General features: G+C 36.0%; 1 protein-coding gene and 1 long non-coding RNA gene across 3 annotated transcripts in view; one reads left to right on the top strand and one right to left on the bottom strand.

The window, feature by feature from the left end:
• The window catches only part of LOC150094560 (uncharacterized), a 34,088-nt gene extending 18,389 nt beyond the window's left edge, over positions 1-15,699 (top strand). Inside the window, exon 3 of one of the 2 annotated variants that reach the window (XR_016550231.1) lies at positions 13,084-15,699. This is a non-coding gene — a long non-coding RNA (uncharacterized LOC150094560). Of the gene's footprint in view, positions 1-5,383; positions 5,432-13,083 lie in introns of those variants that run through there. The other variant, XR_016550232.1, reaches the window with a different exon arrangement.
• LOC150094559 (acyl-CoA-binding protein homolog) overlaps positions 12,135-21,033 on the bottom strand; it is a 52,162-nt gene continuing 43,263 nt past the window's right edge. The window contains exon 4 of the mRNA XM_090411938.1: positions 12,135-12,738. Within this exon, the coding sequence (XP_090268064.1) occupies positions 12,659-12,738 (80 nt within the window). The 3' untranslated portion in view covers positions 12,135-12,658. The remainder of the gene's footprint in view (positions 12,739-21,033) is intronic.

Raw genomic sequence — 21,033 nt, 5'->3', positions numbered from 1 at the left:
TCTTATACACTCTGGCCGTCTTTCAACAAGTCGTACAACAGAAAACATCGAAGCAGTTCTTGAGAGTGTTGCTGAGAGTCCAGGAACATCAATTCGGCACCGTGGTCTTGAATTGGGCATTTCGAGAAGTTCTCTACAGCGTATTCTCACGAAAGATTTGCATCTTTATGCTTACAAACTTCAATTGACTCAAGAACTGAAGCCTACTGACCACACACAGCGAAGAGAGTTCGTTGAATGGATTATGGAACAACAACAAGTGGATGCATATTTTTCAAACAAAATCACCTTCAGCGATGAGGCTCATTTTCATATTGATGGCTTCGTTAATCGACAAAATTATCGCATTTCGGGTTCAGAAAATCCACGAGCGATTGTTGAGAAACAAATGCATCCACAACGTGTCACTGTTTGGTGCGGATTTTGGGCTGGAGGCATTATCGGTCCATTCTTCTTCGAAAATGCGGCTGGTAAGGCAATAACAGTTAATGGTGCTCGCTATCGCGACATGATAATCTAGTGTTTTGTGCCCAAATTGCAAGATATGGACGACACGTGGTTTCAACAAGACGGTGCCACATGCCATACAGCCCGAGAAACAATTTAATTACTGCATGAGTCATTTCCTGGTCGTGTAATTTCCCGTTTTAGTGATCAGAATTGGCCGCCCAGATCATGTGACTTAACGCCGTTGGGCTTTTTTCTTTGGGGTTTTTTGAAATCTATGGTTTATGCCAACAAGCCCACGACCACCCACGCCTTGAAGGAGGAAATTGAGCGCTATATCAACGAAATTCAGCCACATTTATGCAAAACGGTCATGGAAAATTTCGACAAAAGAGTGCGCATGTGCCAGCAAAGCCGTGGAGGCCATTTACCCGATATTCTATTCCATGCATAACCCCATACTGTATACTTTATGAATCAATAAGAATTTACAATTTTTAATTAAAAACCTGTGTTTTCTATCAAAATTACTTGTTGCGTGAATTTTGGGACACCCTGTATATATATATATATATATATATAAACAGCCTTTGGTATTTCTTCTCTTTTTTTGTCCGCACTAGATTGTACATAGTTATTGGTTTGTTTGGTACCTTTTTTCTTTATCTTTGTTTCCGTTACTACGTATACATATCTTTACATTGACTTGGTTTAGTTGTTCATCAACTTCTTCTTTATGTGCGGTGCTCCTTACATAATTTGCGATTTTCATTATGTATTTCTTCCAGTTTCGTTTAATTTTTCCCTGAATCATGGTCGTTTCCCCTGACAGTCTGGCTTTCTTTGGCTGAAACTTGAAAGTGTATGAAATTCCCCCAGGACAGGTTACTACCCTTTTGCTGAAAAGTCTAGTGATAGGGTTATTACCTAATACCTGCGGACAGGCAGTTCTAACAGAAATAGTTCTGTTAGGATTATACCTCACATACCCTGTTCGCCAGAATGGACCAGGAAAAGGTGAGGTTATATATATTGGGCTTTACTACTCTTCACATCCCATGAATATATATATATATATATTTACATGCAGTATTTGTTGGTAGTCTGAAATCCATTACTCTTTATCTAGATAAAAGGAAGCGATGTTTCAGTGTCATTTATAAATCCAAGAGTCTTAATCCGTCCCGTCTCTCTTAAAGATTGTTTCCGACGTCTCATTTCTGAGTTAAGAGTTAAAGATTCTTGTGCTAGGAATGTGAAATGCCACTCCAAGATACTTTTTTACCTGAAACCTGGAAAATTAGATCATGGTGCCTGACAGTATGGTGCAGGTCAATGTGGTCAGTTAACCACAGTGTGATTAAGCATGAAGATATTCTTTAGTATTCTGTTGTGTAGATTATGCAATTAGCCAAGGATATTTTTATGCTCCCCTCAGGTACAAACACCACACCGAATTCTTCAAGTATATCCGTGCATAACATAATATATATACTCTAAAAATACGAGATACTATGCATTTAATAATCCGCCTTCTATACAACGTTTACCTTAATTTGGTTGTTACAACGTGGATATGGGTTTTCCATTTTAGATTTTGATCTATGGGTATGTCCAGATGCTGGTAACTGTAGACCCATTGAGTAGTTTCGCAAAAACCGTCACTTCTGGGGTCGCAGGAAGTGGCACGATATTTAAATGACAGGACTGATTCTCTTCCCTTCAGTTCAAATAGGAGCTCACTTTGATTTTGTTTTACTGAACCATGTATGCAGGCTTAATAAATCAGATTCCTCGTTACGCTTAAGGTTGGCATGTTGCTTGATGAGAACACTATTGCCGTATTATCAGTATAGCTGAATAGGTTTCCTTTCAATTCCATTCAACAGAGGTCGTTTATATAGACAATGAAAAAGTCTGAAGGCTCCTTACTTTTATCTATAACTGAGCTTTGAGAAACACCAGTTTTGATGAGTTGTTATTCATTCGAACTGCCGTTTCTTTGAACTGCTTGCCATTGGTTTTTCTAAATAAGATTGAAACTATACGGTGAGGAAATTCTCAGAACGAATTTTTCTTTCCGAATTAATTTGACTTAAAAGTAATATAATCAGGAATGATCAGTTTTATTTTCAAGAAACAAAAACTGCGATACAAATAAATGATTCGAACACGTACATTCCTCTTACATTACCGGGAGTATTTAATTTAATAAATAACAACTTTAAATCTGGTCATAGCAATGAGATCCTTTATGACTTTACGTGCAATCAAAATAACGCCACTATATAACTTTATGGTATCGGAATGGGAATAAGCCTTTTATCCCCCGCTTTGAGGTCTGTAAAATAAACGGATGTCTTCTGCAAAGGGCAGAAGACATCCGTTTATTTCCTTCAAGGAAAGTTGCACGGTGCAGCTCAGAAATGAATTAGAAGCACGTGTGTGTACAAGATATCCACATGGTTTATACAAGGCGAACCAGGGGAGCAGTAGTGAAGTAAATACAACTTGAAAAATGACTAATTAGCCAAGATGCTAATAATACAATACATTAGTCTCTTGTCTGAAAGTGTTAGAAGCACATATTTCAAAACACGGAATAAGTAAAACAATTCGAATATTAAGCTTTTAAAATATATAACTGTTTAGAAGTCTGAACTTGATATAAGTGGACTGTACTTAATATTGGCACAACTTGTAGGAAAATTGTATCAATTACCACCAGGGGTGAATGCTGGTGAAATTCACGCTTGCTCTTATTATTCAGGGAATGAGAGGTGTGATTGAAGTCTGATTAGCGGAATAATGAATTACTGACCATTTAAAACAACCGAATTTTCCGGTGTATAAGACGCACTTTTTTACCTTAAAAATTCAACTTAAAAATGGGGTGCGTCTTATTTAATGAAGGTAAAGATTGTTTCCTCTTTTCAAAGTCATACGCACTCCCTTTTATGTTCCAAGATCTTTGTAAGTGCTTAATGGTGCAATCAAATTGATGCAACCTTCATGTGACTTCTAGCGCGTCATTGGCTAAGAACGGGAGTCTCTATTCAAGTTTCAAAATATCTTATCCGAGTAATCAGTTACCGATGTTTATCAGTATTGAGTTGACGTGTTGAGATATTTTGTGTTCAGTTTGATATTTCCCTGTAGATTTTAGTGATGGAAAAAAAACAGGCGACATTCATATACTTCAAGTTACAAATTGCAGGTTGTAAAATATGCGGAAGAACATGGGAATAGGGATGCTGAAAGACATTTTGGCCCTCCGCCTACTGAAAAAGTTTTTTTTTTTAGGTTTTTTCCAGAAAACTGTATTAAAATTTCTTGGGTGCGTCTTATATACATCAGAAAATACGGTACGTACAGGTAACCCTCGTATAACGCGGATATTAGGTTAGACAGAAATGCCACGATATATAAATCGCGTTACGCGAGTCTCAGATCACATAGAAAAAGTAGGGTTATGCTCCGAAACCGTTTTTTTTTCCTTTTAATTATATAAACAACAATGACATATTCAACAAAAAATATTTTCATTTAATTCAGGTAATTCATGCAAGTATAGAGCCTGTGTAGCTCAGTTGATGTGGCGTTTGCCAACCACCGCGCTTGGCCGCACGAAGGAAGACTTGGTTTCGAGTCTAGTCGGCGACTAAAGGAAATTTTTCTAAGCCTTTTTTCGACCGGTTCCCGAGTTAGTCGATCTCTGGCACGGGCAAGCAGGTTTTTCCTCCCGGAAACTCGGGTTTTTCGTCCTGTAAACTCAAGAAAATCGACCGTAGAACCCACATTATTTCAGACATTAAATATATTGTGTTAGGGTTAGGGACCACGAGATGGCGGCACATTTGAGCCGTCTCTCTTCACTGAGTACTGCTTAATTAGTGATAGCCTTGGGCCATCTATCTCTGATTGGTACCAGTGGAGATTGAACTGCCCACTCAGTCTCCAAAAGTTAGATAGGGCTAAATGGCCTCGCCTACTCCCCGTATACGGGGAATAAAAAGGCGTTAGCTGATTTTTTTTTTTTTTTTTTTTAATTCATGCAAGTTAAGAAAACAAACTACGAAACCAATAAATAGTATAAAATTATAAAAATTACAAATTGCAATTAAGCTTCATTGCACATAATGCATACATGTTTTATGCAAAAAAAATCAGCTAACACCTTTTTATTCCCGTATAGGGAATAGGCGAGGCAGTTTAGCCTTAAAACAAAATAGTGCATATTTTAATCTTTCATAGCACGAGGATTTCAGGATTGGTTAATAAACACCGGTTTTGTCATGTAATCACCTGATGCATTACTACAAAACAGTATAGTAATTCTATCTTTGGAAACTTTGAATCCCATAGCTGATCTTTCATTTTTCGAAATATAGGTGTGTTTTTGCACTTTTTTCCAATATAACCTGGATTAATCAGCATTGAACACCTGGTCTGCACTATATAGATGATTGTAAACTTTGAGTTTTTTTGTTTAATAAGATTTCCATCCATAGGAATTTTCTTTTGAGGTGCAATCTTCTATCGAAATCATTAGAGATTTCTCCATTTTTCCATTATAATATCGTGTACACGAGCAACGTGCCTTGCACTTATCATTGACCCAGCAATAAACACTTTCTCGGATTTTATGTTCACATTGTTTGTTCAAATGGTTAATTCATTTAAATTCAAAATCCCTGCAAAAACTCCAGGTTTTTCTCCATTTTTCAACCGATCCAAGATTTTGAATATTTTTCTTCGAGAGAAATTAATTTTGTTTTCAATGTTGGTTTTTCCCTTTCATTGCAGTTTGTGGCCATATAAAAATAATTTTTTGCACAAAAAAGCAAGCATTACATATTGTATGTAACTCACCAGAAAATAAAGTGCTCAGCTTGAGATGAACACACTTATGATTTTTAATACACTTTCCTGGCAGAAACGAAGAAAAATTTCAACAATAAACGTTTTATACGGTAAACAATTGAGGTGTGTTATGATCCATCGAGTTGTTTCCGACTCCACGAACATACTCTCCATTCCGATCTGTCCCTGACTGTCTTTCAGAACCTCCAAGTGCACTCCATCCACCCATCTAATACTTGTCTTCTTCTACTGCTTCCATCAACTTTAGCAAGCATCATCTTCTCGATTGTCATTTGCTCGCAAAATATGTCCGAAATACTGTAAAAACTCGATGTAGCTTAAAAATATCAATCAAAGCACTTAAAAACATCGATTTTTTACATAAGTCGAGTCCCATGAGAACTGTAAATAACCTTGTTTGTTTCTATGTATATTTTGCAAAATATTATTGTAGTTAATCCTGTGGGAAGTGAATGTATTTACTATTTGAACGTGAAAAACAAAAGGCAATGCTTTCCCCATTGGGGAACTACGAGCGCAGGAAAAGTTTACTAGTTTTGTATATGAGTTGCTTACACCTTTAAAGTCAGTATCCAAGAGTGCCGCTAGGTTTAGAGAAGTTTCTGCAGCCCGAAAGGAAAAGCAATGTATCAAAGAGGTCCGCTAGTTTTATAGACAAGTTTCCGTTGCCGGAAAAATATGACGAAAAGAATGCATGGAAGAGAACAAAGAGCGGGTTAAACTAAAAAGATGAGTCATGCCAAATTCTTTGGGGTTACAACCCTTTGTGTAAGGCCCCGAAATCGCAAAATATAAGGAGACTGAGTGGAGCATAAGGAGCTTCCAAAAATCAAGAGAATCATCAGAAGTTGGAACCAGAGTGGAAGCGAGCAGACTATATGCAGAGTCCGAATGAGAGCAGTGGCAGCAAAGAACGAGGAAAGGCAAGGCCCCAGTTACAAAGAGGAGAGCCAAGATCCAAGTGCCTAAAGAGCAAAGGTGAAGTTAACAATTAACAATAACAGCCAGAGCCATCGGCAATTAGAAGCAGATCTCAAGTAGGATCTAGAGGAGAATTGCCTGTATGCTGACACCTTTTATGTGCTATTCGAGTACCGCAGGTTGCAGTCCAAAAGCCCGCTAATATCCCAAGTGATACCGCTGAAGTAAGATACTCCTGAAGGAAGCCTATGACTCAAGATGAAAGAAAAGCCATAAAGACTAGTAAAAGACTCTTGACTGAACGTGTGATAGAGCCCCTGTAAGTCACATCCTTTTGTACATTTTCTCTTCTAATCTAGAAGATATATTGTATATGGACTGTTAAGAATTAATTTATTAGTAATCAGAAGTGTCCATAAGAGAGTCAATTGGCATGTTAGAAGTCGATACAAAATCTGTAAAAAAACTTAACAGAGTTAGCTAACCTCTTTGCGAGTAAAACTAGAAGTTTGAATTTGTAAGCAGAGAGTAAATAAGTTGAATTAAAGATATTTAGTGTTGAAGTGAAAGGGTTTTAATCTTATGCTAAAGATTTTATAGATGGGTAGAGAAAGCAATCTCCCTGTCTTGGTTCATGTATATTTCAATTTAATGTAAATAAATGTTTTAATTGTTTGTTAAAAGAGCCTGATCCTTTATTTTACAATAAACTGCACTGTTCCTAAATAAAGTCGGACTTGTGAGCAGGAAACAATTAAGGCAATAAAAGCGCAGTTTAGTTACGAACCACGACTGTTTATACAAACGTTGTTGAGGGAAGTTTCACTCGTAAGATAGAGATATCTACCGGACGTTTTATTTAGTCTTATGCCGAATTTTTGATATACTGATGGCACAGTCTTACAAATAAATTTTCAGTGTTCACTGGCATACGGAAGGTGGATAAACATAATACGCGGTAGAGTAAGTGAGAAAGGATAAGAGAAAAAGCGCATTAGAATAAAGACAAAGAATTAGGAATAGAATAAAGATAGCAGAGTAATTATAAAGATACGATACAATATATATATATATAAAGAAAATAAACATGTTTACAGTATGACAATTTTTGGTCGATCATAGCTTCAAGGGAGCAATCTGGCTTTATTCTATCACTGATTTATTGGTTTGCTTTGCAGTCCATGGTATTCTTCGTAAGCATTTCCAAACCCATATATCTTCTTTCACTCTTTCTCACCCATACAGGGAATACCATTGCTTTCACGATTCTGATTTTTGTTGTGAGGCTAATATCTTTAAAGATCTTGCTTAAATTTGTCATTGCTTTTTTTCCCGAGTAATAATCTTCTAACTTCTTCGGTACAATAACCATCTTTATCAATTCGGGATCCTAGGAACACAAAATTGTTAACTGCTTCCATTTTCTCCCCATCTACTTCAAAACAATTGAGGTAGATGCGTGCTAAACAGGTATTTCCCCTAATATACTTATAATTGCATGCAGGATAGAGGCAGGCACAAATTTAACGAATATAAAATTTGATTTTTAAGTCGTGCGGTTAAAAAACATATGGAAAGATAAAGGGTTACTACAATTTATAGACCGTGTTGTATAAGTACCAAGTTCAACAAGGATTACTACAATTTTAAACAGCGTTATACGAGGGTTACCTGTATTTAGAAATTTATGTACATTTAATCATAAAAATACATTTATTTTACAAATGATATTATTTTTCATTTTAGCTACTTGAATACAAATTCTACCCTACAGTTCTTTATGAACTGGTCAATAACATCGTCATAAAAAGTTGATTGTAACTTAATTTTTCCAAGCAAAAAGCACATTTGTAAAGGCTGGCTGAAGCTCACTGGCTAGAGCTACTTTGACTGTATATGGCCAATGTTTAAGCAACAGGGTGAGATGACGTGGAGGGAACAGAAATGGCTATGTGGGCGCATGAAATCAGTGCTGAAGCAAGGACCTGGATGCTCACACAACCGAGCAAGCTTGACAAGCCTTCGTTGGCTTTCGATACACAACGCAATGCTTGATTATTGCCGTGCAAGCTTAAAACGCCTTGATCTACAAAAATAAAAGCCTAAATGAAATGCTTATAAATGCATGCATTTGTTAACAAATAAATATTACTTCTTTCTCAATTAATGAGCTTGCTCAGCATGCATGGTGAATTCGCTGCTGATTACCACCAATACATTTCTGAAGGCTTGTATTTTACACTTAATAATCGCATGTGCTTAGACTTGCATTTAAACAAATACAGTATACCGAGAAGTAAATTTAGGTCAGTTTAAGGAAAGGAAAGGTTTTTGTGAAATTTTATGTTAGTGTTGACTGCCATGTCATGCACCTAAATGACATTATTCAGAAGTGGGGAAACCGTGCTTTTTGAAATATTTTATCCGCACACTCATGATTTTTCATTATATTTCATAATAGGTGTTATTTTAGATATTAGCAATGAAGCTTTTACTTCCCTTACTTATTTTATATATAATACTTTCAACTCGAAAACTTCAAAATAGAAAATTACAAAAAACCTGGGTGTGAATGTATAAAAAAAAAGCTCATCCATTCTAAACTTATCTATGAAACTACAGAAATATTCTACAGCTCATTTAATGAAACAGCTGAAAAGGACTTCATCGTCCTACATTTATCAAAGCTGCCACAAGCCTTTATCAAGGCGTTTCACCTGAAGGTGAGTTAACCTGTCTCATAAGAGGACAAAAGGATTTTTTTCATCACTAATTTTTCGGCAAGAAAAATGAGCGAACCGCATAGAAAAACACACGCAGTGACTTAAGGCCAGTTGCTTCGGCCTTAATTCAAAACAACTCAACCCAATCCTAATTTCCGTTAGCTGTTTTCTAACCGTGGTCGACCACTGGCATCATTCAGAAGTTCGAATGACTTCCAACCGCGGTTCGTCTAAATATAACAATAACCGATGAGAATATTTCACAAAGCTTTGTAAGTTTTTTCTTTTGATTCTTTATTAATCATTTCCATTTTATTATTTTTCGAGAGAACATTTTAACATTAAAATAAGTGCATCGATCACCTCCTCAAAAACCCAGAAATGTGCAGCCCACCTGTATACTCAACCAGTATTCTTAGCTTAATTCTCCCTTTATTAACTGCAATTACTTGCCTGCGAGGACCTTGTCAGACAAGGGTATATGGCACTTCTTGTCTTTCAGGAATAACAGAAACAAGAGTGAATAATTGAAACACGACTGTAAAATCTTCAATAATTATTTCTTTAAGGTTTTCCAATATTTTACTATGAATTCCTGTATATTTTATTATTATACTCGGAAAAATCCTTTAATTCAAAGGATTAATTAATATTATTATTAACAGATATATTATTATTAGTAGTACTACTACTAATAATGATTAATGCTATTCCCCTCATCCTCCTCAACCTAATGACTGGTGAGATAGCAATGCTACTTTAATAGGGAATAATTATAGAACAATATGGTTTCTTATAGTCTTTTGTGTCCAATAACTGTTTGATGTCTGTGTTATTTTGTGTTCATGAAACTTGGAGGAAAAATTCAGCCATATCCATATTAGGCCTGTTAACTCATCCTCAGTTGAAGAGGACTGATAAAAATTATGCTCTTCGTATATGGGATTACAACCCAGGTCTTTCTAATTAGAGGACTTCGTTTATAATGACTGAACTACGCAAGCCTATTCGTAGCTACAAAGAAACAACGTGTCAAAATTATGTATTACCTCTTTGACATAGTGTAATTCGCAGAAGTCGACAGTAAAAGAAGCTGCAAAGAAGTGTTTCAAGATGTTAGTAATTCTGTTCTGGCTGGATGAAATTTTACAGTTAAGATATATATGTAAATTTTAATTTCAGTCCAACTAGAATGACAAAATTTGTTCTGTAAGATAAATCGCTACCTGCACAATGAAGCAGTATGTACACTTACATATGTTGTATCTTGAGTAGTGTTAGGTATTGTTACCTAACGTTTTTAAACAGTACTTTGCAAGAAAATGACTTCGTTGAATTATGAAAGAATTGATCTAAAAATTTTCAGTGAATTGTTTTTTCGATGATTTGCCATTCGTTATATTGTCGCTCAATGAATTGTTTATTCAGCGAATTGCTTTTTAGGTGAATTGTCGTTCGATCAATTGCATTCGATAATTGTTTTTAAGTGAACTTTCATGTAACGGAACAAGTTTCTCCTCCTCCTTCGTCCCTGCAACCACTATACTACAGAACAATCTTCCCTTTGATATGTTCCCTAGGGAATACAATAGGGTTTGCATAGCCAAGTCGCCTGACAATGACTGCAAGTCAATGAGCATAACATGTTAATCACAGGAAGCACTATGTCCCAGGATTCATCTAAACTCACATGCTGTTGTGATTAAAACCATTCATCACAACAGAAAATTTCTCCAACTCCTCTAGAAATTAAACTTTAACTTGAAAGGAAACGCATTCCTAGATCAGCAAACTCAGAACCCCACCTATCCATTATGTGCAACACACACTGCTTGAAAAAAAGACCTACATCCATGGCACTTTTAAGGTGGATGAGCTCAAGAGCAACATGTAGCCCATTGACGCATTTTACATTTAAGTGCACTAATCAGCAAATGACATGCCATCAGGGTCTGAATGGTGCATGATGCATTCTAACACCTCATGATGGTTCTTTTCTTACAATAATCGTATGCAACTTAGAGAAAGCACACCGCTGCTCTTCAAGGACATAGAGTTCAAATCATACTGGTGATGCAGATGTTAATATTTAAGTGGGTAATGATCATATTTGCTGATGAGAGCATTTGTTGTTGTTACAATGAAAGATATGTAACCTAACATGCAGTGGTTCTGCAACTGTTCTTGCATTGCAAAGTTAAGAGTTAAGAAACTTCAGTGAAAATTCTCCATCCATTAAGTTTTTCTTTCTTTTTACATAAGTCAGTTCAGTTCCCACAAATACTTCATCTTCCTTATGGAGATTTGAAATCACTTGAAAAGTATCATATCTGGTCATCAGAATGACCAGATATGATCATCAGAATGCAATTCTTGTATCTTTACCATACCCACAATACTCTATGTGCTATGGTTACAATAGCATAACCATTAGTGATACTGTTGTTAAAAAGTGCAAGAACACTCAATGCCTGAATTTTTATTAAGCATGTTCACATAGATGGATAGTCACTTGTATCCCATTTAATATTTACTTAACAAAGATTAGTAGTGTAATGTATATCTTTAATATATGGCAAATATGCCACTGATGTTCAGCAAGGAGTGCTGAACATTCATGTTTCACTTTTTAGAATGAATACTAAACTTTACTAAGTTATTAGGGCACTGTAATAGGTTTGGCACTAGTATTTTATCATATAATTTGTAATACTATTATATACCATACTAATAATCATATTGATATTAATCACTGATATCCTATATTTTTATGGCCTATTTCTTTTAAAAATAGTTTATACAGAACTATCTTTCTCAAAAAAAAAAAAAAAAAAGGCTAAAATGTGACCACAACACTTAAGTCAACTTCACAAGCAGAACTAAGAGAGCATCAGGTTTGTAGTCTGAGCAGATGGATGTAACAAGTTATTTCAGAAATACCTCAATGATTACAAATCCTTATATTTCTAAAGCAACCATAGGTAACTATTCAGAAACAAGGACAAGTACTAATAAATAGGTATCACAAGATGGCCAATATCTTATTGACTACAAAATCAATGTTTTTTATGTTAACCAATTAGTTACTATAATAAGAACATGTGTATGTCTGAATCTATAATCACCTTGTTCTGTTACAAGAAATTAGATACATAGAAGTATAGAGCACTATAATTGGTTTATTTGGTAATGAGCAAAAGTGCACAATACTACTGCAAACTGTATAAAGAATCTACATGTGGAATGGGTTTAATATACAAATTTATCTCTTCATTTAAAAGCAGAGCTCAATGAACAATATTTCCTCCAATTAACTTTGAATGCATTATTACACATCTAAATATTATTTAAAGCACATCTGCATGTACCAAAAGTTTAATGCAAATAGTGAGTGTAGTAGCAAAACATGACATGATCTTCATAATAGAAAAACTGATATTTTGATTCGTCATAAGTATATGAGAAAATTTATACAGTTCAAATTTCTGATTGTAGATAACATACAAAAATACAATTCTCAACAAACATGACTGAATTATGTAACGTAACATATAGGGGAAAAAAATTCCTGATCCCAATAACAAAAGGCACATCACAATTAAAAAGTGCCATCAAAATGTATATATAATTAAATGAAAGATAACTGCCAGTTTCCAAAATAAATGCATAACACTAAGTTCTGTTTAGGAACTTAACCCATATATTTCAATAAGGTTATTTGCTTTGGTAATATATGCTTCTTTGGCTTCACTCTGTGGCATCCCTAAAGGGGAAAAGAAAAAAAACATTGTACATATCCTATCTATAAATAAAGTATTTTTACTAATAATTTCAGATGCACCAGTGCTAACCACTGTTTCCAGTGCTTTAAGGATGTAGAAAGTGCATTATGGAAACTGCTAATATACACATTTCAATTCTTAATAGGTTACTTCCTTTTAGTGAAAGGAATGGAATGAATGTGCTCAAATTTTACCAAAAAAGATAAAATTATTAGAACTGTGGAATGTATTCACAAAATTAATTTTTTAAGACACCCCCCCCCTTAAATTATTAGAAATCTATAACATAGAACAGTAACATGAAAATGACCATATTTGATTTTCAGAGCACTATTTCAGTTTACTGAATTCCTGGGTGATCCGTGACACCAATGTTCTTCTTGAGCAACGAAAATATGCTACTTTTCTAAAATGCTATTCAGTCTGTCAGAAGAAGACTGAATAATGCTGACGTTTGAATATTTAAGATTGTAAATAAAAAAAAAAAATGTCTATTAAAAAGTTAAACTATCTATACTACGATTATTATGCTTATAACAGTATATTTATGTTTAATGTCAAAATACATCCAATCTCAACAGATTGCATGGTTTTTCCAAAGGGAACCCATCAACTCTTATTTCAGTTCTTTGAGTTGCTTCTACTAAACAATTTTAAGCACAACTTATTATTCTGGATCTTAGTGGACTCAAGAATCATTATAGCAGATCTGAAAAGCACAAACTGTACCATCTCCTAAATTCACTGAGCTATTCCCATTCCTCTCTGGCAAAATTTAAATAGGAAAGAACATGATTTGGTGCACTAGTTGAGTTTAGCCACTGTACAAAAGCACTCAGCATTCCTAGGATCAATATCAAGTATAACAAGATATTTGTTAGATCAGATATGAGGAACACACATCCCATTCCTTCTTTATCTCTTACACCTTGATTACTACTTTAATCTTAACTATGGAGATCAGGAGTCCAGTCATTATTCATAAGTTTAAAGAGAAAATAACATTCTTTAAGTACTAATTTTATTAATCCATACCACCTGAAATGCAAGTTTTTTTTTTAAACAATCAATTAAAAAATTTTTTATACTTATTTAGAAGATTTCATGTTTCTAGAGTTAGTTTATTTCTATTTCTGTTAGCATACAAGAGCATCAGTCTGAAGTATGATCTTTTACAAAGCAGTTTTACAAAGTATACAAATTGTAAGATTAATTGGAAAATGTGTCCTGTTCACACTGACTGCTACATTATGTGATACTGTTTTGCTATTCATCTATCTCGTAACTTCGGAAGTGAAACAGGAGTGCCATGTCAAAAGATGAAAAAAAAAGCAAGATACTGAGATGAACATTTGAAACTGAAAGGAAGAAAAAGTGTATAGCATGCTGATGTATGGAACAATTGCAAGGATTTGTACTTGCAAGATAGATTACACTTAAAAAAGCAGGGCTAGCTTTGTCAAGAAAGTGAAACTATTTGTGGCAAGGAATTTGGTTGAGCAATAAACTCCAGCTTCCTATTTGTATAGTTCACATTTCAAGAGATACCAGAATACTCATCTAGCATGCATATGCAATAATCCAATCAGCATCTGGAATAAAGGCAAAGCATTCTTAGGATTAGAGAATGTAAAAGAACCAAAAATTGCTGTATTAGTGAGACCTAGCTGACAGACAAAGGCTTGGTTGGTCTATAGTTTATTTGGCACAAAAACTACAAAGGTTACAACATTAGCATTTACAGAAAATTGTAAACAATGTCTGTACAAGAATCTAGTTTCACAAAGCAGCATCTCTAGGTAAACAGAATTGCTGCAGAGGGTAGTACAGAAACACACACACGGTCAGAGGTTATTACAGTAGTGCAAAAATAGTTAACAATATAAGTTAATACATACTATATGAAACACTAAGCCAAAGAATGCAGTATCTACATATAGGTAAAATTATAATAGATGCCTTTATAGCAGTACAAAAACAGGCAAAAAGGGATTATTATACAATATGCATGGATGAAAATTAAATTTAGCAATGCAGTATAAACAGAATTTAGCAATACATATAAACAGAATTACTAGAAAGTACACAAATAAGATGTCCTACAGCACTACATGATTATTCGAAAAATAAAGTAGTAAATAAGATGCATACATAAAATGTATGTTAAGTGATGTGGTATCTACATATAAACAAAATTACTGCAGAGATTTAAGCAGTACATAAATAGATAACTATAGGTTATCATATATAGAAAACAAGTCAAGGAAAGCAGTGTCTACATCTAGTAAGATTACAACAAACATTATGATACAGCACACTGAAGCATAAAATTTAAGTATTATGGTATTTACATATTAACAAATATACAAGTTCAAGGCCTGACCAATTATGGTGATACATAATTGGTCAGATTTAACGTAATGAATAATATGCATCTATAAAAGTTAAGTTAAGCAAAAAAAGTATCTATATATAAACAAATTTATGGTCAAATATGTTTGTACAAATTGTTTCTAAAAAAATTAAAAACACCATGCAATTTGCCTGAGTCTGCTAGCATTTTCCTGAGTGTATATGGCTTGATTAGATAGGTGAAAATGTTATTCCTCTCTCATGTAAATTTTTGACAATCTACCAGAATATGATGAATAGTGAGATGTGTGTTGCATTTTTCACATATGGGAGGATCATCAGCTCTCAGTAAATGAGAATGCGTAAGGTGACTGACCTATGCGGAGCATAGCAAGGACAATCTCCTCCCGTCTCTTTGTACGTTGACTAGAATGCCAGTGTTTAATTTCAGGTTAAATGTAATATAATTTGTTTGCTGATGCTTCTTGCCATGTTAACTCCCACTGAGCAATTAGCTTTGATCTTATAAGTTTGTCTGTAGTCTGTATATGGAACTGTCAAACAGTATGTGGAGAAGGTATGAGTTGATTTAGCAGCTGCATCTGCAGCCTCATTTCCTTTGATTCCCATGTGGCTGGGAATCCAGCAAAACTGAACATCGAAATTAAGGATTTTCATTTTGTGAAGCAGGTGTAGCACCTCATAAAGTACTGGATGTGGATTATACATATTTTATAAAATATGTATAATCCACTAAATTATGTATAATCCACATCCAGTACTTTATGTACTGGATGTGGATTATACATAATTTATAAAGAGCTCAATGAGTCTGTATAAATTATACATTTTGGTAGCAGTTTTCTTTTATATGCACAAGTGCAAGCTGAATGGCATGTAACTGCTGTATAATTACTGCAGTCTGGTGGGATCTGATTTGAGATAATGTCAGGAAACACAGCAGCAGCACAGCCAAAAGAGGTGTCCTTGAACCATCAAGAACTAATACCTCTATAGATGGGTAAGAAATCGGTGTGTGCTGCTCTATGTGCATTAAACAACTGCAGATAAATGGATGATGGGGTAAAAGATTTCTGTAGCTGACAAAGTGAGGTTGCAGGATGGTGTGCAAACCTGCCATGGAGGAATGCCATTATGTTTAGTGTAGCTAATGTTGTCAACATTTATACTAACAGCTTGCACAGTTTCTTTAATACGCATACCAAAAGGATATATAGCAGTTTGATGTGTGTGATATTGAGCTTCCCAATGCAGAGAGAAGATACTATTCCATTAGGGTGATTTGAGAGATTTTCTTTTTAGGGCGTAATTAAGAGACAACTGTTTCCGTCGAAGTGATAGAGCCGGTTCATTTGCTTCAACATAGACTTTGAGTGGGTGAGGTGTGAAAGGCACCAGTAGCTATCCATATACCCTGATGACGGATGGAATCTAACCATTATAGGTTACTCTGTCTTGCCAACGGACCCATAATCCAGCTTCGAACATATAAGTGCATGATAAAGATGGAGCAATGAAGCTTAATCAGCACCCCACTCAGTAGAGGATAGAATGTGAAGGAGGTTCAAAGTTCTTCTGCACTTTTCTCTTAGTTGACAAATGTGTGCTAGAAATGCGAGTTTTCTGTCAAAGATGAGTCCCAAGAACTTCGTTTCTGTAGCTACTGGAATAACAATATGTCCCATTCTTAGTTCAAGATCTGGGTGATGAGTGCGTTTTCAATAGAAGTGTACACAGACACTTTTTTCTGTTGAAAACCTAAACCCATTATTAAGAGCCCACAGAGAGACGTGATCAATTGTGCTTGCTGAAGTTGTCTTTCAATTACCCTCATGTTACGTGAGTGACAGCAAATTGTGAAGTCATCAGCATATAGAGTATTATCTACAGTGGGAGGAAGTTGTTCAATGATTGAGTAATTTTAATAGCAAAAAGGGTTACACTTAAGACAGAGCCTTGGGGAACACCTTGTTCTTGATGATATGGTCGAGATAGCATACTTCCCACTCTGACTTGGAAAGTTTGCCTGGACAGAAAGTTTTTAATAAATATAGGGAGGTGAACTTTGAGACCTACGTTATAGAGGTCTTTTAATATGCCATATCTCCAGGCTGTGTCATACGCTTTTTCCATGTCAAAAAAAACTGAGACAAGATGTTCTCGCTTCAGAAATGCATCTCTTATACAAGTTTCTAACCGAACTAAATGGTCTAAAGTTGATCAATGTCCACAAACCACATTGTGTATTGGAGAGAAGACTGTTGCTTTAAAAACCAAATGGTTAATGCCAGACTTCTCTGGTTAAATACCAGAGAAGTCTGGCATTAACCATTTTCTCCAGTATCTTACAAAGACAGCTGGTCAGAGCAACAGGTTGATAATTATTTGCTTGTGTTGGATCTTTTCCTGGTTTTGGGATAGCAATGACAATTGACGTATGCCAAGAATTTGGAAACTCTTCCTCTGCAAGTATTCTATTATATAATAAGAGAAGAAGATGGTAGATGTTTTATCATTTCATAATGGATATCATCCGGTCCTACTGCACTAGGGTGAGATTGTAGGAGAGCTCTTTTTAGTTCCTCCTTGACAAATGGCTGAAAAATGTTAGTAGAAAAATTAAGCCTTTGTTTCTCTGTATTAAAAATTCCAGAGAATATGAAGCTGTTGCTAAGATTTTAGCAAACGTTTCTCCCAAAGTATCTGCAACAGCTTTGGGATCAGCAAGAACACTTCCATTATAGTCTAAGGTGGACAAACAATGTGTACTATATCTGCCTTTCATTTTCTGGATTTTATCCCATACAATTTTTGGACTGGTCATTTGATTAATTGATGTAGTAAATTGGATCCATGATTCTTTTTGACTCTGACGTCTTACATAACGTGCTTTGGCTCGAGCACACTTGAAAGTTATTAAGTTTGATGTGGTGGGGTATTTACGAAATATGCTCTGCTCTGTGTTGATCTTTTCTGGCTGCCTGACATTCTGGGTTCCACCAAGGCTTTGGGTAAACTGGAAATCAAGATGATGTTTTTGGGATGGAGGTTGTTGCTGCCTGGACAATGCATTCTGTTATATATTTTACGGCTTCACTGATAGGTGTTTGGCATCACCATTAAATTTTGCAAGATGAGAGAAAGTGTTCCAGTCAGTCTGGTCCATTTTCCATATAGGTATCTGTGTGGGTGAACATGGTTCCTGTGAAGACATTGTACAAAGAACAGGAAAGTGATCACTTCTATATATGTTCTCTTCAACGTCCCACATGAGCAGTGGAAGAATGGAAGGGGAACAGATTGTAAGATCAATTGCAGAATATGAGTGGGTAGGCATATGGAAGAAAGTATTGAGTTTATTATTTAGAAGGGAAAGGTTATTATTATCAAGAATTCTTTCAATGATTCCACCTTGTCTATTAGTGTTGGCACTACCCCATAGAGTATTGTGACAGTTAAAGTCACCCATCAAAAGTATGGGTTCAGGCAGTTGTGAGACAAGGTTATCAAGATCAATTTCATTTAACTCAGCATTTGGTGGTAAATAAATTGAACATACTGTAATAAGAAATCCCATGGAGAAGCAAATCGCTACTGCTTCCAGAGAAGTATTAAGTTGGACCTGATGGAAAGGAATATGACTGCCCACTAGGATAGCTGCTACTCCTCCATGAGCAGGACTATCTCCAGTTTTATCCTTACGTACAACAGTGACATTCCTAAAGGTACGGTCCTCATTGGGTCTTAAGTAAGTTTCCTGTAGACAGAAACAGAAAGGTGTTTCTGCAACAACGTCTTGATATCGTCAATATTCTGGCAGATCCCACAACAGTTCCATTATAAAAATTTTCCTATTGTCTTGATTTTATTGACTTGTCTGGTTTTCGAGAGGTTGAGGGCTTACCTTTGTCAGATTTATATTTATCCACTGTTTTAGGGAAGTATGGACAGCCAGTGTCCATCTCTTCCTCTGGTAGAGTGTTCAAAACATCAAATGTGTTAGGGTCAGTTGGTATGTTTAGTTTGCTTTCAGTGGGTATTGAGGTATCCATTTTTTCTGTGCAAGTGTCTGGTGGTTTATCTTTGAGTGAAGTCTCCACCATAATTTTTCTAACAGGTGAGTTTTCATTGAATGGGACCATTTTTGAAGTTGTCTCTGGAGTAAGGCCATAGGTCTTGTGATTAATGCACTCAACAGAGAAGCACTTGCGATTGTAAAGTTCAGGTATGGTGAAATTATCAAATGGTGGAATAGACATATATGGAATAGATGTTTGAGTTGCTGTTGGTACTTTTTTAATTGTTACTTCTTCAGCATAAGAGGATCGTAGAACAGGTAGCCAGCTTTCTTTTTGCATCGTGATATGTTATGTTCTGTTTTAATTTTTTGTATCTCTTTTTCATCTTTCCATTTCTGACATGCACGAGAATATGCTGGATGATCTCCCTCACAGTTGAGGCATTTAGCTTTTTTTTCACAGCAAGATTTATTATCATGTTCTTTACTACCACACTGGGCACAGGTAGTAGAACCATGACAGGCAGTTTGGGCATGTCCATATCTTTGATATTTAAAGCATCTCAGTATCGTCTCAGCATCTCATTTAAAGCTTAGGGATGTACATTCTAACAGGACAGCTGAGATACCCTGCTTTTACAGACGTCAGAGGCCTGGATGTATCAAAAGTAAGGATGACGTTCTTGGTTGAGACCAGGCGACCATCCCTGCGTATTAGGATGCCCCTCAACACCAGTCACTCCTTGATCTTTAAGCTCTGAACATATCTCCTCATCAGGAACATCAAGGAGATCCCATTCTGATATCACTCCTCTACTGGAATTGAGTGTTCTGTGAGGTGTTACTGCAATTTGTGTTCCACCCATTGTCATTGCTCTCAGTAGTTTCTCGTAATGTTGTTTGCACATTGTTTCCACGAGGATATCACCAGAACACAATTTCTTGACAGTTTTGGGAGGTCCTGCCAGTCCTTCTAAACCTTTTGGATAAAGAAGGGTGACATTTTCCCAATTGGTTTTTCACCTGTTGCATGAATGATTAAAAAGGTTGGTACATTTATGTTAGTATCCGATATCTTTTGTTTCTTACTTCTGTTTCCATATGCCGTGTCTATATTATCAGTACCTGGTTGGACTTTGTTAGGGTCCCTGAAACATTTGAGGATGAAGAATTCGTATTTAAGGAATTTTTAATTCTGCGCCAGAGCTCCCCACCCATGGACGCCCACTACCTGGCAAGCAAAGACTGTGCTTAGGAGTGGAACGCCAGGGCTACCCTAGACACTATACCAGCACTGCAGCAGGTCTAGGATCCTGACCCCAGACAATGGGGTGAGAGACTTACTGCAACACCATTGACCCTTGCAGGCAAGCCCACTAGCCGATCAATCCTGGCTGGGTCATCCAGGACGACCTGTCTTGCCGAAGCAGGGGCCAAAGTAGTGCAAGACTACCAGGATCCCCCTTTCCGGATGTCCACGGGTCACATTGAATGGCAAACACAGTGGTAGGGCATTGGATCTCAGTGATGGTGGTCTGGAAAAAGGATAGTGAAAAAGACTCAGGAGAAGTAGAGCAAAGAATACGGGAAGAAAAGCAGAGAAAATGAGGAAGAATGAAAAGGGCCAGTACCATCACTGGGAGGTCCCCTCCACCACGAACAGGTGCCCCACATGGAGGGGCAGACAAAGGCATTCTAGTCTTGTTGCAATGTAAAGTTCAGTATACTGAAGAAAAATTAAATCCAATCAGAGGAGAAATCTTTGTAGTATGAATAATACAAGCAACTGGTTGGAGGATGTTTGTTATAAGGAACAGGACAAAATTCAAGCTGCTTCAGATTAGGATAATCTCAAGAGTTATCTTATGATTAGTGCCCAATCTGT

The sequence above is a fragment of the Typopeltis vanoorti genome, chromosome 22, assembly GCF_054136105.1.
Source record: "Typopeltis vanoorti isolate ZY-2024b chromosome 22, IOZ_Tvanoo_1.0, whole genome shotgun sequence".
NCBI lineage: Eukaryota > Metazoa > Arthropoda > Arachnida > Uropygi > Thelyphonidae > Typopeltis > Typopeltis vanoorti.
Note: the sequence above shows the minus strand (reverse complement) of the source record. Positions and strands in the feature narration are given on the sequence as shown.